The 14843-nt window shown below is 44.0% G+C and overlaps 2 protein-coding genes across 2 annotated transcripts; both read left to right on the top strand.

Annotated features, from left to right (window-relative positions):
- The first annotated feature begins 8788 nt into the window (after positions 1–8788).
- LOC135499032 (uncharacterized) lies at positions 8789–14251 on the top strand. The gene is made up of 10 exons (XM_064789661.1): positions 8789–8952; positions 9476–9572; positions 9915–10086; positions 10924–11017; positions 11377–11751; positions 12168–12207; positions 12380–12439; positions 13331–13416; positions 13599–13653; positions 14031–14251. Exons 1-4 carry the CDS (start codon positions 8800–8802, stop codon positions 10934–10936), a joined length of 435 nt encoding a protein of 144 aa, XP_064645731.1. The 5' UTR covers positions 8789–8799; the 3' UTR covers positions 10937–11017; positions 11377–11751; positions 12168–12207; positions 12380–12439; positions 13331–13416; positions 13599–13653; positions 14031–14251.
- Positions 11378–14248, top strand: LOC135499202 (uncharacterized). Its single transcript, XM_064789865.1, has 4 exons — positions 11378–11486; positions 13331–13416; positions 13599–13653; positions 14031–14248. Exons 1-4 carry the CDS (start codon positions 11378–11380, stop codon positions 14246–14248), a joined length of 468 nt encoding a protein of 155 aa, XP_064645935.1.
- Positions 14252–14843: the final 592 nt, after the last annotated feature.

The following is a 14843-nucleotide window of genomic DNA, read 5'->3' as shown; positions in this document are numbered from 1 at the left end:
TTGTGACATTCATTCGTCGTCATTGATTGAATATAACCGCTCTCGATGTTACTTGTGGCTTAAGTCAGCAAGATAAAATGAAGTTTATGAGGATATTTCACCTGATTAATGAGATGTTAATCGTAACGAAGCGTTTTCTGTTAGGGTTCGTCTCTCTGTATGAAGCGCTCAGGATACGTATCTTCATATCCCAAGATATTTTGTTAACTCTTGTTAACGATGCTTCAATACATGAATGTATGCGCCTGCGTATATCTCGGCCGCAAGATATGTTGTTAGCTCTTGAAGCGTCTCGCCATATCTCGTCATGATTTTCATTGATTGCATGGTGGACCACTGGGCGATGGTGGTCCTCCCATCATTCGGGTCCGTATTTTTTGTCATGGGACTAGGGCATGATCTCTGGGAGCGGTTGAGACACCAAGACAAAATCATTAATCTTCAGGACAAACACGTTTTTCGGTCGGCCATGCCTGAGGTCAGTTCACCCCCCCCCCCCCACCCATCTAGTAAATACGGCCCTGTTTTCAACCCGGAATATGAAATTAGTTTCCGCATTGCCCATGTCCTACATAGGCATCGGGATCAAGGCTAATGCCGCCAGCCCCTGCCCCCGCCACCCCCCCCCCCCCATCCCCGCCTCCGCCCCCTGACCTGGCGCTACCCCTTAGTAGTAGCGTCAATAATCAATTATTTATTCCAGTAACAGATGGAAGGCTCCATGGACTTGCTGGTCTTTTGCCCGGTGTAAAAGTAAAAAGTGTCCCCCCTAGAAAAAGTGTCCGGGCCTATTGTATTCTGACAGATTATGGCATATGGTTCTATAGAGGCAATGACCGTCACTAGCTCAGCGCATAATAGAATCCTTTGTTCCCGGACATTTTATCCTAGGACATTTTAAACTTCTACACCGGCATCAACCCTTAGGCCTATATTGTGTCCTTAGACAAACCGGAATCACCACCCCGATCATACGTATACAGCCGCAACCTGATCCATTATAGGCCAAATGTACGTACCCTCCGGAACGGGGCTATAGGTGAGGAGTGATGGGGGGGGGGGGGGTTGGTAGTGGTAGGGAAAGTGGTTTGTACCACATATGCTCCTTCCCGTTACTGGATACCACATTGGCCACCCCTCCCCCGAAAGCTAGCTACATTGACCACAAGCACGACGTGTAGTTAATAAGAGCTCAACAGCCCCCAATAGCCTGACATCTCCCCCCCCCCTCCCGCCCACTGACAACACAAAAATAATGGTGTTGACACTGGGTGATTTGGGGTGCGATTTAGCACTTCGTCCGGGGCGCCCGGGTACGTTCACCGACCCGACTGTAACAACGATGTACAATTTCTATAAGAAGATACCACAGATTTTCTGCCAACCTCCTGGCGAATGAACGGAACTATTTTTTATACTGAATGTCTCCTGCGAGGCATCGTTTCGTAAGTCACTGATTTCATTCCTTAAATTTTGGCAGTATTCTGTGCGAGTTTGGTTTTAAAGATTGTATACTTTCATTTTGTGTCATTCAAACTTACCTATGGAACACTTTTGCATGTTACTCCATTTGGGCTCAAACACAAGAGTATCCCTTTAATTTTCTAAAGGGAGAACTGAGTTAACAGCTCGGCCGCCAGGCGGCGCCCTGACCGATCCCGCGAGATCGCGCCGATCTCATGCCGCCATATTCAGTCTTTACTCTTGTGCTTCTACGAAGCACATCGTTTTTTCAAAGCTGCCGTGAATTCGATTCAAAACCAAATTCAACCAGCCAAGTCTAGACGATTTTTGGGTTCATTCACCTACGGAGTAGACCGCCAAACTAATCTTGGCATTAGTATTGTCCAGTCTATTTAATTATAGACATTTTCTTAGCTAGCTTAGTCGACCCGGCTCCATTATTTTGATCTTGGTAGGGTAGAGTTAAGTAGGCTATTCTCCGCTCTATTGTAATGAACAAGACTCAGATCCATTGCAATAGTGTTTAATTCAAGTAGGCATGTTTTCCTTTCCATTAATTATTGGCCTACTTGGGGTTCCCAGTGTTTTTATTGTCATTGGTACCATTTTTTATATGGCGTACCCCTCCGACGGCATCCTTTGTCTCACCACAAAGGAATGCGTCTGGTGGCGGGAAACGGGCCGCGAAGACGCCTAAACCCTCTTCCGGTTCCGTTTCCGGGCATATAACCCGGAGGTCTAGCAAACCTCCCGCCACCACCCCTTCCGTCAGCCGAGTTCCGGTTCCGGCCGCGGCTGCGAAGGATGCGGGATCTGACATTATTAATGTCTGTGGTCCCAAGGGAGACTTACATCCAATAAGTCTCCAAGGGTTTAATATACCCCGGACCTCAGGGAACCTTCCGGTTCCCCTGTCGTCCGCTCCCCCGAGTACAAGCCCTTTGTACCCGCGGGAGCACCCTGCTTCCGGTCCGCCGATTGCAGTTCCGGTTACTGACGCGGGTTCCCGTTTTTCAGTAACCGAAGACTCTACTGGGGGTTTTTCTCAGTCTTTACTGCGAAATAACCCCAGTCCTCACGGACACAGTAGAGTAGGGCCGGACCTTATAACGCCACCTCCGAAACGCCATGCGTCTTCGGTAACAGCGTTTCCGCCCTCCGTACCTCCTTCTAAAAGGGGCTTCCGGTAGCTCCATACCGGCGAAGGAGTTACGGGCATTTCCGGTTTCGGACTTCGTCCTACCGGAAATGCAGGCACCTTCCTACGTTGGCCAACCTCTTGGGTGGAACCAACCGGAAGTGCCACCCCCTCCTCGTAGCAGAGGCGTCGTTCCCATGGAACGAGCTACGCAGAGAGGACATCTGAACTCTAGTTCAGAATATGGGCAACTTCCGCTTCCGGAAGACCCATTCGCCCGCACATACGGCTTCCAGGGTTCGCTTATGCGCTCACCCTCGCCTCAACCGCCCGTCGTTGAGAGAAGCCGCATGTCGGGTCCGGAACCCGAGTCGGGACAGCAGCTGTCCCAGCTCATCCAGATGGTAGCAGGTCTTTCTGATAGACTCAGCCATCTGGAGCAGGGTTCCGGTTCCTCTGGTGCGCCTGGTCCCATCGGATACCCACCATCCGACTCCTCTATTTTAGAGGAATTTTCTGAGAACGAGAGTTCTCAGCCAGGCTACCGCTCCCCCAATCAGGAGGAGCTGTCACCAGAGGAGGCCAGTATCCTGTCGGATATGAGGACACTCAGATCCTTGATCAGAGCGTACCTCCCGCAGGATCTGTGCCCTACCCCGCCGGAACTGCCAGCCTTGTCAACACCGACCTTTTCACTCTGGGGACAGGAAGTGGATCCCAATCCACAGGTTTCTCAAGGCTCCACTCGGGCACTTGAATTCCTTCCTCCCTCCCCGTCGGTGTTAGCAGTCTCTGAACTTTTGGAGCGTACAATCAGAGACTCACAAGGCGCCCACCAACGTACTTCCATCCCTGTCCTTCCGGCAGTCGGACCGGAAGCTTGGTGTAAACCGGGGAAGTTGTTCACGGCACAACTTCCTCCCGTTAGGCAGTACCGCACTGACTATTATCGAGTCAGCTCGGCCGGCTGTCCAGCTGCAGCATCGACTTCCATATTAAAGGACGATGTACAGCTGGACCAACTCGTGCCTAGGGTGACCTCCTCCTCGGCTTACCGAGACCTTAGAGCACAAGAGGGTCTGGCCAAAAACACGTTAGCGGTGCTCTCCTACGCAGAGCACACTAACCTGGCCCTAGCCAGATCCCTAAAAGATAATGAGTCACTATCTGATGACACAAAATCGCTTGTGACATCCTTGTCACATTCGATTAGGCACGCTATTGCGCTGTCCGCCAAGACCGCAGCAAATAGCGTCCTACTCCGTAGAGACGCCGCACTGGGCTCTCTCAATGTCATCAGATCCCTCCAGCTGGAAGGGGCCTTAAGAACCGCTCCTATGGACGGTTCTTTCCTGTTCGAAGATTCTGTACAAGAGGCGGCTCAAGCACAGAAAGATTGGGACAAATTATATGCCCCCACTGCGACACAGAGGGCCAAGACCTCTCTACCTAACGCTAGAAAGATAGAGAGGCCCCAGCAGGCATCGGGTTCAATCCCGTACGCCAGGCAGGTCCTGCCTAGGCCTACCCCGCCTAGTCAGCCTGCTCCTGCTGGATCCTTCCGACGGGAAGCGGAGGGTCGCCGGACTGGAAAGAGGAAAAATACTTCCTCTAACCAGGGTGGATCCGGTCCGACTAAGCACTCCTTTCGCCCAAGGGGTGCTGGCCGGAAGAGGTGACTCCCCCCTCCTTTCTCCTCCCGGACGCAAAAAGGAGCCGACTCCGGTAGTCGGGGGCCGTCTGCAAAAATTTGCAGACATTTGGGACGATTGGTGCCCAAAGGGGTCCCAAGTCCCAAACATGTTGAGGTACGGAGTGAAACTAGATTTCAACCGTACCCCCCCCGACTACCATATATCCAACCCCAGTTCAGCCACCGAAGGACCCAGTCAAGGCCTCTGCCCTCCAAGCAGAGGTCGCGACATTACTGGAGAAGCAAGCTATCCAGGTCCTTCAAGATCCATGCTCCCCCGGCTTTTACAGCCACGTTTTCTTGGTTCCCAAGAAAGCAGGGACATGGAGGCTGATCATAGACCTTTCCAGGTTAAACACCTTCTTGAATGTTCCTCATTTCAAGATGGAAACCACCAGGTCTATAGCAACGGCGATACAGCCCAACGATTGGGCGGTATCGATGGATTTAATGGATGCGTACTTACATGTACCGATCCATCCAGACTATCAACACTTCCTTCGATTCCATTACGAAGGAAAGACGTATCAATTCAGGGCCCTGCCGTTCGGTCTGGCATCGGCACCCCTAATTTTTACGATGATAGTCACAGCCTTCGTCGCTCCCTTTCACGTGATGGGGTTCAAGCTCCATCACTACCTAGACGATTGGCTACTCCGTTGCAAATCGCGGGAACTACTACTGCAACAACTTCAGGTTCTAAAGCAAAAAGTAGTTTCCGCAGGTTGGATTATCAACGAAACAAAGTCAGAATTCATACCATCCCAAGACTTCGTTTACGTTGGAGTTCGGTTCCTTACGGCCATAGGGAAAATGCTGCCCCCCTAGACAGGATAAAGAAAATTCTTCATCTCGTCGCAGAATTCAGAGGAAGGACTCAAGCTCCCGCAAGGCGATGCTTGAGCCTTTTGGGACTTCTGAATTCGGCAGCAGACCAAATCCCCCTTGGCCGTCTATATATGCGTCCCATCCAGATGTTTCTAATGTCTCTATGGAAACCCCACAGGGACCCATTAGACAAGTTGGTATTGATACCTCAATACCTACTCAAGAACGTCTGGAACTTCTGGGAGTCGGAGACTCGTCTCCAAAGCGGTGTAGATCTTGCTCCACCGCCCCCAGAAGTGTCCCTGTTCACAGATGCTTCCCTACTAGGGTGGGGAGCACATCTGAACAACGGGGACATGTCCATAAGAGGTCTATGGACAAGGGAGGAGACCATTCTTCCAATAAATATATTGGAAATGAAGGCTGTCCTTCTTGCCGTGAGGGCTCTTTCCCTTCGCCTGAAGAATCGGAGAGTAACCCTGTTCTCCGACAATTCTACAGTAGTAGCATATGTCAGGAGACAGGGAGGCACAAAGTCCGGCATTCTTTGCCAGCTAACTTGGGAGCTTTACCATCTTTGTGCCGACCTTGGAGTATCGATATGTGCCAGACACATACCGGGCAATCGCAACATCCTTGCCGACGCCCTGTCCCGTCAGAACAAGCTAGTTCAGACAGAGTGGACACTCCATCAGGAGATTGTAGACGACCTTTGTCGCCTTTGGCAATCTCCGAAGGTAGATCTGTTCGCCACCAGGCTGAACAATCGCCTTCAGTTTCACGCCTGGAACTTATCCAGTTGCATCTCCACCAGAGAGGCTTTTCGGACATCGCTGTCAAGCGCATGTCCGCACCTCAACGGGGGTCTACCCTTGATGTGTATCAAGGAAAGTGGTCTACCTTCACTTCCTGGTGCAGGGAGAACGGAGTTAATCCGATCTCTCCCTCTATATACAGATTAGTTGATTTCCTTATTGAATTATTCACGGAAAGACAACTATCTGTCACGGCTATAAAAGGGTACAAGTCCGCCATTGCTTCTACCCTCCGTGTTTTAAGCACCTGGGATCTTCGTTGGGAGGACCAAATAACCCCTCTTTTCAGAGGAATGTTATTAGAGCGTCCTAGACCGGTTCACAACACCCCTAAATGGGACCTTTCTGTTGTCCTTAAGGTGCTCATGAGGCATCCTTTTGAACCCATGTCTATTTCATCCATGAAATATCTGACACTCAAAACGGTCTTTCTAGTAGCCTTGGCTACCGCCCAACGGAGATCAGAGCTCCATGCACTTTCTTTTAAGAAGCTGGCTTTTAGAGAGGGAGGGGAGGTTATCCTGGCTTTTATACCAGGATTTCTGGCGAAGAACCAGGGACCGGCCGCCTCTCGGCCCCCGGTTACTATTCCCTCTCTGTCAGGAACGATCTCTTATGATCTTCCTGACAGAACTTTATGTCCCGTCAGGGCCCTAAAGTTCTACATAAATAGGACAAAACCTCCCGGTATCCGCCAGGGGAGAGAGCGTTTGTTTTTGTCCTATAAGGAGGGAAATAAACGAGAGATAGCGGCCGCCACTATTTCAAGGTGGATTGTGGAGACTATTCGTCTTTCCTACAACACCTTGAAGACTTCCTCTGATCTTCGTGCGCTAGCTAACATCTCAGCGCACGAAGTTAGAGCACTAGCCACCTCCTGGGCTAACTACCGAGGAGTTGCTTTTCAAGAAGTCGTTTCCGCTGCATGTTGGAGTAATCACTCCACATTCTCTCGTTTCTACCTACGAGACGTTTCTTCCCTCGTAGATGGCATGCACACAATCGGCCCGATTGTGTCTGCGGGGCATGTTGTTTGATCCTGGCTAGATCAAAAAAAGGGGGGGGGAAGCCCGATTGAAGAGTCAAACGCGCATCTTGCGCCATTTTTGATATGCCCTATCTTCAACATCCAGGCAACCCCTAGTAGACTAGAAAGGACGCAATTTCTTATTGTTGTTTAGCAATAATTCATTCTACACCCTTCAACATGCCTTACTTGCTCTAAGCTCTGTTGCCGGAAAGAAGATGGTTTTATTACGCAATTCTAGCGCTTTCCGGAGAATGGGTCTATTACTCTCTATAATATGATTGTAATACCGAGATCAAAATACCGGTCCTCCGGTTCTCCCCATTTCTTTCCCCTGGCGGTCCTCCTTAGCTAATATGCCGGTGGTGCCTCCTGGATGGAACAACAGCTCAGCCTTAGGTAAGTCCTCGTTTCCCACCTCCAATAGGTTGCTGGGATTCGATGCAAAAGTGTTCCATAGGTAAGTTTGAATGACACAAAATGCCCATTTCCTTACAAGAAATGGCCATTTTGTTAGTTCATACTTACCTATGGAACACGGCCCTCCCGCCGTCCCCACAAACGGGACATACTCTTTATTAACGCTCAAGAGTAAAGACTAAATATGGCGGCATGAGATCGGCGCGATCTCGCGGGATCGGTCAGGGCGCCGCCTGGCGGCCGAGCTGTTAACTCAGTTCTCCCTTTAGAAAATTAAAGGGATACTCTTGTGTTTGAGCCCAAATGGAGTAACATGCAAAAGTGTTCCATAGGTAAGTATGAACTAACAAAATGGCCATTTCTTGTAAGGAAATGGGCAATTCATTTTAATGGTAATAATTCCTTCTTTGATTATTTTCGAGCACGTGGATAACCTTCCTGATCATCGCACACTAGCGGGTTGCGCAATACCAAAATTATCATCAAACCGAAAACGAGGTTTATGCTTCAATGCTTTTCGCAAATCCCGCTTTTTTACCGTGTGTTTACCTGTGATTTTACTCCTGCACTATACTTCGTAAGTTTTTATTCCATACTTGGCCTATTACCAAAGAAACGAAAATGTGCAAAAGTTCGTTTCGATATGTAGAACGGAACGACTGTGACATAATAATTTATTGGTCCACGTGGTACACTGGTATAGTGGTAGCGCTAACGTACATTTTTAATGTTTGTGCAGTAGTATGTGCACGTGTGTGTTGTGTGTACTGTTGACCGCCCACCATATAAGGCATCCCAAAGCATTCCCTTTGCCAGGAAGGATTCTATTGATCAAAGATACCGAAGAGTTGACATTGCCTAAAAGTTGTCGTGAAGTTAGATCGCATAGCCTAGGCCTATTTGCTCTGCATGGTTGGCCCAGGGGATGCGGCATTTTGTGAGGGAGACACCCCTCTATATATATACGCTAGGCTATTATGTCATGTCATGACTCTTGATTTTCTTGGTTTCTTCAAACTTAAGCAGTTTAAAATGAAATATATAGGCTATAACATGTCAAGAGGGAATAACGTTCTCCCCCTGAACATCTTCGATCATGCAATTAAGTAGCAAAAATCGGTGCCAACAGCTGCGGTAGCCTTGAGTCAACTTTCAAGTTCCATTTTGTGACAATATTAGGAAATGCCTACTAAACCTAGCTGTAATTATTATTTCTGTGTTCTTCCCAGGCCCTGGTGAACCCAGACACCCAGTATCGTTAACCATTATCGTTAGAGTGACGTGGGTAATAAATAAATAATGTAAAAAGATATCTTAATTGGTTTAGTCTTTGGGTTTGAGTTCAGAGTTGCGACGTTTATACGGTGACAAATATATAAGCCCTTCACCGCTACACATTTCTTCATTTCAGAATATGTCTTCCAAATCTCGAGTAAAATTCACAGATCACCAGCGAAAGAAATTAATTCAGTACTACAAAGATGGTTTGAAAACTACCAACAAAAATAATCATAGCAAAATTGAAGAGGTTGCGAAAGAATTGGGTTTGGTGTACAAGAATGTGAAGGTATGTTTCATATTAAATCAGAATAGTTTTTGAAGATTTAGGATTTAGTCAAATCAAAATAATGTGACAGCTGTCTCTGAAAATATCACTTCTGTGGGATTGCTGAGACCTGTTTGTCCTAGAAACATTTGAAATTCTTTTTCATCTGGATATCTAATCTCCACTCTCAATGATACTTTTGGCACTGTTTAAATATGATAACCATACAGTATATTGTTGATGATTGCCTTCACTACTTGTACCAGAAATCTGCAATTGTACACTTTTCAGGGCAGACTGCAGACTGCAGAATAACATGCGCAATGATTTGTTTCATTTTATCAATTCAGTACTTCATTGAAAACTATGATAGGCCCTCCACCTCAAAGACACCTGTTCGCCTCGGCACGATAAAGATGAGATGTTAGATAGGTCTTGAACCTATCAGTTTATTCCTATTTCTAAAGCTTATGGTTTGTCTTTTTAAGCTTTATTGCTGCAATATTCTAAAATCTTACAAATTATTGTTGTCCTTAACTTTCAGATGTATTGTATACCCAGGCTGCAGTTGGAACCAGCACTTTGGGTGAAACTGAAGTGCCTTGAAAAGTGGGTTCGAGAGGCCCTTGATACTGCATATTGTAAGTCATTTTTATTTTGGTTTACTTCATAAATTCTCAGTTGATGCACCATTGCCCATAGTATGTCACATTTCTATTTATTTTATAAAGGAAAATCTTCCATTTTGTATTTTATGTGAATTCCGGTAATTTATTTCATAAAAAAGCTAAGTAGGTATTAAACTGGTAAAGATTGCTTGTCACTAACTTTGATATTTTTATTATCTTTTTGGATTACTGTTATGCTTTTGCTTGTAACGATGTCATCAGTGACAAATTGAATCAAAGATGAATTAACTTGCATAACTTGTTGAATCCTATTCATTGTCAATTTAAATTCAAATATTTTTTATAACTGGACAGGCGCTTCCACTGGTAGGGCTCGTTTCCCTTACAGCGATCACCACAAAGGGATGGTCACTGTTCATGGCCTACCTGATGGACTGCAAATACCACACTCTATGGGGAGCATAGGGAAGGCAAAGATGGCAGAACTCCTGGCAGTGATTACGTATTTAAAGTTTGTGTTAAACATGTAAGTTCAATTTTCCAAAGTCATGTCAGTTTTGAGGAACTTTTACAAGGCGTGGTTGTGTGCGAGACCATTGCTGGATCCTTGGGCTTTAATTACCAAAAAAGCTAAGCAACCGATGTACCTCTGTGCTTTTACATGCACTCTTCATATCTAGCACCTTACCTGAACAACCACATGATGCTGCTGAAGAAATGTCATCCGACACCTCTGTAACGACCAGCGGTCGTTTTTATATCTGGCACCTTGAGTGCTCTTTTGTTTTAGGGGTTGTTTATGGCGTCACTGGTTTTGGTGGTCACCAACCATTAGCTTTTTGGAGAAATTGACACAGACTAGTTTTTGTATGGACAAAGCTTGTAATTTTGGACAGCTAACTGCTACTTAGGGTCCATATATAGGAGGTAAGAGTTAAGTTGAATCATTCTATAAGTGTGGTTTTGTAAACCTATTGACTCATATAGTATGATAAATAATTACTTTGAAAGTAAGGCGTGGTCCAGGACTCAGTTTGGCATGGTCACGTGATGTACAGGGTTGAAGTCTTGATCGTTTTCATCCTCTGTTTATACCTAAACCTTGTAAGACAGGCCTATTTTGTATCATTTTACCATATTCTCAGTACTGAATGTGTTGGCTAACTTGTAAGTGTGTTGGAGGCCTATAATTTGAAGAAATACCTGTCATACTGTAACTGGTCCAGCTTAGTGTAGATGGCAGCACCATCTGGTCAAGACGAAAACGTCTGAAGACAGTGGATGTGACTTGAATGTGACAATTTATTTTATAACCTTTTCTCTATTGCACTAGTAGTACACGTTGTAACGTTTGTATTTTCAGTTTACATGACTAAAGAGACAAAGAGACAATAAACAAGAGCTGAGATCAACTTGATGAGCTGTCGTTGTCGTTGGTCTTTCGTTATGACCTCTAGGTGAGGGTCCCTGATAACTACATTTGCTAGTAGTAGATTGTAGAAGCATTATCACACTGACCTGATCTTCAATGGTGACAGATACTTCCGTCTATGTGATAAATATCATAACACAAATGTCATTAAAAGGGCAATGTCCACCTTATTGCGGTGCCCTTTGTTAAATTCGAGGCCAGTAAACATGTATTTACTACAAAAACTGAGAAAATGGGCACCAATATTTGCCTAAAAAACTCAATGATTTTAAGCTGGTATCATAAGACATTGACATCTTTGCTTATTAGCCTCTTCTTCATTAAGGGTTGAAGTACTTGGTTGGTGCATTTATGTAAAACAATGACACTGCGTTACATTTGCAGTATGTCACAGGTACCGGTGATGGATGATGAAGACACCCTCGGCATAGATGAAGAAGAATCTCTACCATTGACAAACACCAGTGAAGTTCAACTCAGTGGCAGTGCTACAGGTAAGCATTTATATTAAGGTGTTATTTGAAAACGTTAGGTTTTGTAGTGCAATGGTCACCACTCCGCCGTCCCAGTAACGTCAGAGCATTGCTTACAATTATTGTTAGAGATATTCCTCAATCATTGCGGTGCAATTAATTCTTTCTTAACTATTTTTATCCAACTATGCTCAATCACTTTGCGGGAGGTGGGGTTGGAGTTGCTCCAGTTTTACCCTTGCCTATACCATGACCAGCAGTATTTTCAAAGAAATCTTCCATTCAAGTAAGTATATTATCTGTACCTTTACAATATATTATCACCTGGAGCAATTTTGAAAAAATATCAATTGGTCTGATACTGTAACATCTTTTCATTTTTTGTATGATTTTGTCTGTGACAATATGACCTACACAGTGTGTCATTTCCTCATTCATTCATACATGTACATGTGCACTTTTGTGTTTTCGCATAATCTGGAAGTAGAAGAATTAACTATGGCCTGTTCTGTTTTTCTTGCGCTGTTTTTTAATAACCTTCAACTAGAAAAAGACATAATTCATCTTCATAATCTGTTCAATGCAATCAGAGTCTTGGTGAACCATTGAAATTGTACTTTGGGCAATTTACAAAATGCAGCATACTTCGAAGATAGTTTTGTTTACATACTGATATACCGATCATTTTACAATGTCTTTCAGGATAAGGAGGGCAGTGCGTTCAAGAAGTCGGTGAACCCAAGTAAGTACAATGTGCTGTGTGGAAAAATATTAACATCGTTTCCTTTATTTGTTTTCATCAAGCGAGATGCCGCAGAAAACTACAACACTGCCCCTTCTAAACTTGTCAGTTGTTATATTTCTGTCTGGAACCAGGTGGTGGAAATCTTATACCAATACTTATCACTTTTCAGGGTATTCCTGTAACTGCTGAAGCTACTGCTCTCCATTTAGGAAACTTAATTGGACTGAGGGTAAATAATCAAGAAAAAAAAAACAGTATCAGATTTCAATAGGCGGGTAAATGTCCTCATATCAAAGTTTTATTTTTGCAATTTTGAAACGAAAATCAAACTTTTTTACTCATATTGCATGTCACTCTTAGGTACAGTCCTGTGGGATTTAAATAATAAAGTAGTAGGCGTAGTATATACAGCATGGAGATAAGCGGTGCGGAAATTATGTAGACTTCACCCTCGGACTCATTGTGCCCTTTTGCCACTAATATTAGATACTTGTTCAATAAAAACATTGTTACAAAACAGATTTTTAAACTTTTATCGTAAGGCTGTAAACAATTCCAATATCTATGTTAATCTTGCGAGCACACTTTCTTTGAATGGCAGTGGCTCCAATGTATCAAATACACCCTCACACTTGGCTAGTGAGTTAGATATACCCAGGAACCACGTTCCTCTAACTTTCAAGGTACCTTTAAAGGAGGAGTTTTATAGACTGCAGCAAACTGCTGCTGTTATCAGAGATTTTTTAATGTATAGAGACACACTTTTGAGGATAGATATCGATAATATGAATGTAATTCTTGGGGTACTCTGTACTGGGTAGCCCTGTGTAAATGTCTATGCCTTATATGTAGGGATTGGGAGGGTCTTTCATTTCTTTGTCATCACTTTTTGTACTTTTGTTGCACTTGCACTTTTGCACATTTGTAATGTAACTTAATTTACATGAATAAAGATGATTACATATATTAACTGGTGAGAGACATCTATTAGTTTAGGTACAGTGGTAACATGATTGGCACTGGCTGACAGTTATTTTCATGATAAAGGCAACTTTTGAATAGCACTTTTACCATTTGAAGTAACCATTATTTGGCTCATCATTATTTTTCTCATCTTTAGGAGTCAGCTGGGAGGAGGAATTGGGAGTTCGGATGAAGAACACAAAATCCAGGGTTGGCATGAGAAAGAAGAAGTCAGCGAAACTGGTAGGTGCAGAAGTATTTTCTAAATTATCCTTATTCATGTTTAAAACATTGATTTGATCATTGTTTTTAAATCTCTTCATTAAATAGTTACATTATATTGATCACAATTTGTTGCTCTTCTTTCTAACTTCACTACAAACATTGAAACATTTTATCCAAACCATTTCTATTCACTCTTCTAGGATGCGGATGAGCAATTAAGCGAAGATGTAGCCAAACTTACAGCTTCGAACCAAGGTACATTTTAGGATTCTTATTCCTAGAGTCCAACCAATGGTAGATTATTCCATGCATCCAATCTTAATCCAGTATGGACGAAGTGTTTGCGAAATGGTTTAAATCACATATTTGGCCTAAAAAATTATCCCTTTTTTTGCAATAATAAGCATCAAAAGTCATTTTACCAGTACAATATATGACAAAGAATTATGAATTCCTTCAATGAAATAGTGATATACAGGCAGCTTCAATATTGTAGCAAAAACATATTGTTGTGGTTGCTGCAAGAAAGGTCTTAGGGGATTTGGCAAATACAGCAGAACTCATCATTAAATGTCAATGAATGCAATTTTTGTTCTGGTATCTCTTAACAACTTTTTCCAAACATATTTCAGGTATAGTCGAGAAGATCTACAAGCACCGAAAAAATAAGGGTGTTCTTGAATATCGAGTGAAGTGGGTTGGCTATGACGGTCCACAAGATGATACATGGGAACCACTCCGCCACCTCACGAGTGAACACTCACAAGCCATGCTGAGAGATTATCTGACTTCTTCAAGTGCCAAATACGCCAGTATACATGCAGACATGATGAGTTGTTTAATTATGTGACAATGTTACTGCACAAAATCGCTTTTCAAAATCATTTGTGACATGTATACATGTAATGTTTTCTGTAAATAAAGCAAGATTTATTTTTCAATGATTTCTTCGTGATATTTTTGTCATGGTCTCTGTCAACATTGATTACAATTTTATGTATGCATTGCTGTACTTGAGGCAACTGTCAGTGGAGAAAAGAGCTTTTAGTGCACAACTTTGAAATAGTTCGCTCAACAGTTCATGGGAGAGCGTCACAACATGAAATAATTTCCTTGTCAGGAAAAGGATACCTGTGTGTACATTTAAGGTCTGTTTAGACTCCTGGTGCAATGTAAGAACCAAAATCAAACAGTGCTGAATACTGTCTGCCACTGTCTACAGTCAATGTTTGTGATTGGTCTAGGGCTCTCCATATTCAAAGCAACTCGGACTTCACTACATTTTAACAGCTTTTTTGCACATTGCTGTCAAAATATTTCACATGAGCAGGTGCCAATGTGAAAGTGTCAGTTGAGGGTGTTTCCACTAAAATCCACTTGTGTAGACGCATCACTTGTGCACATCTAGGCTTTTCTCCTACAGACACACCCTCCTCTGTAAAATT

Source organism: Lineus longissimus, chromosome 14 (assembly GCF_910592395.1).
Source record: "Lineus longissimus chromosome 14, tnLinLong1.2, whole genome shotgun sequence".
NCBI lineage: Eukaryota > Metazoa > Nemertea > Pilidiophora > Heteronemertea > Lineidae > Lineus > Lineus longissimus.
Note: the sequence above shows the minus strand (reverse complement) of the source record. Positions and strands in the feature narration are given on the sequence as shown.

Bases quoted from the DNA above. Each gene is read 5' to 3' on its own strand.
- LOC135499032 (XM_064789661.1), top strand. From the start codon at position 8,800: ATGTCTTCCAAATCTCGAGTAAAATTCACAGATCACCAGCGAAAGAAA. The intron at 8,953-9,475 runs GTATGTTTCATA...CTTAACTTTCAG, and splicing joins TGGTGTACAAGAATGTGAAG to ATGTATTGTATACCCAGGCT. The intron at 9,573-9,914 runs GTAAGTCATTTT...ATAACTGGACAG, and splicing joins GGCCCTTGATACTGCATATT to GCGCTTCCACTGGTAGGGCT.
- LOC135499202 (XM_064789865.1), top strand. From the start codon at position 11,378: ATGTCACAGGTACCGGTGATGGATGATGAAGACACCCTCGGCATAGAT. The intron at 11,487-13,330 runs GTAAGCATTTAT...TCTCATCTTTAG, and splicing joins ACTCAGTGGCAGTGCTACAG to GAGTCAGCTGGGAGGAGGAA. The intron at 13,417-13,598 runs GTAGGTGCAGAA...TCACTCTTCTAG, and splicing joins AGAAGAAGTCAGCGAAACTG to GATGCGGATGAGCAATTAAG.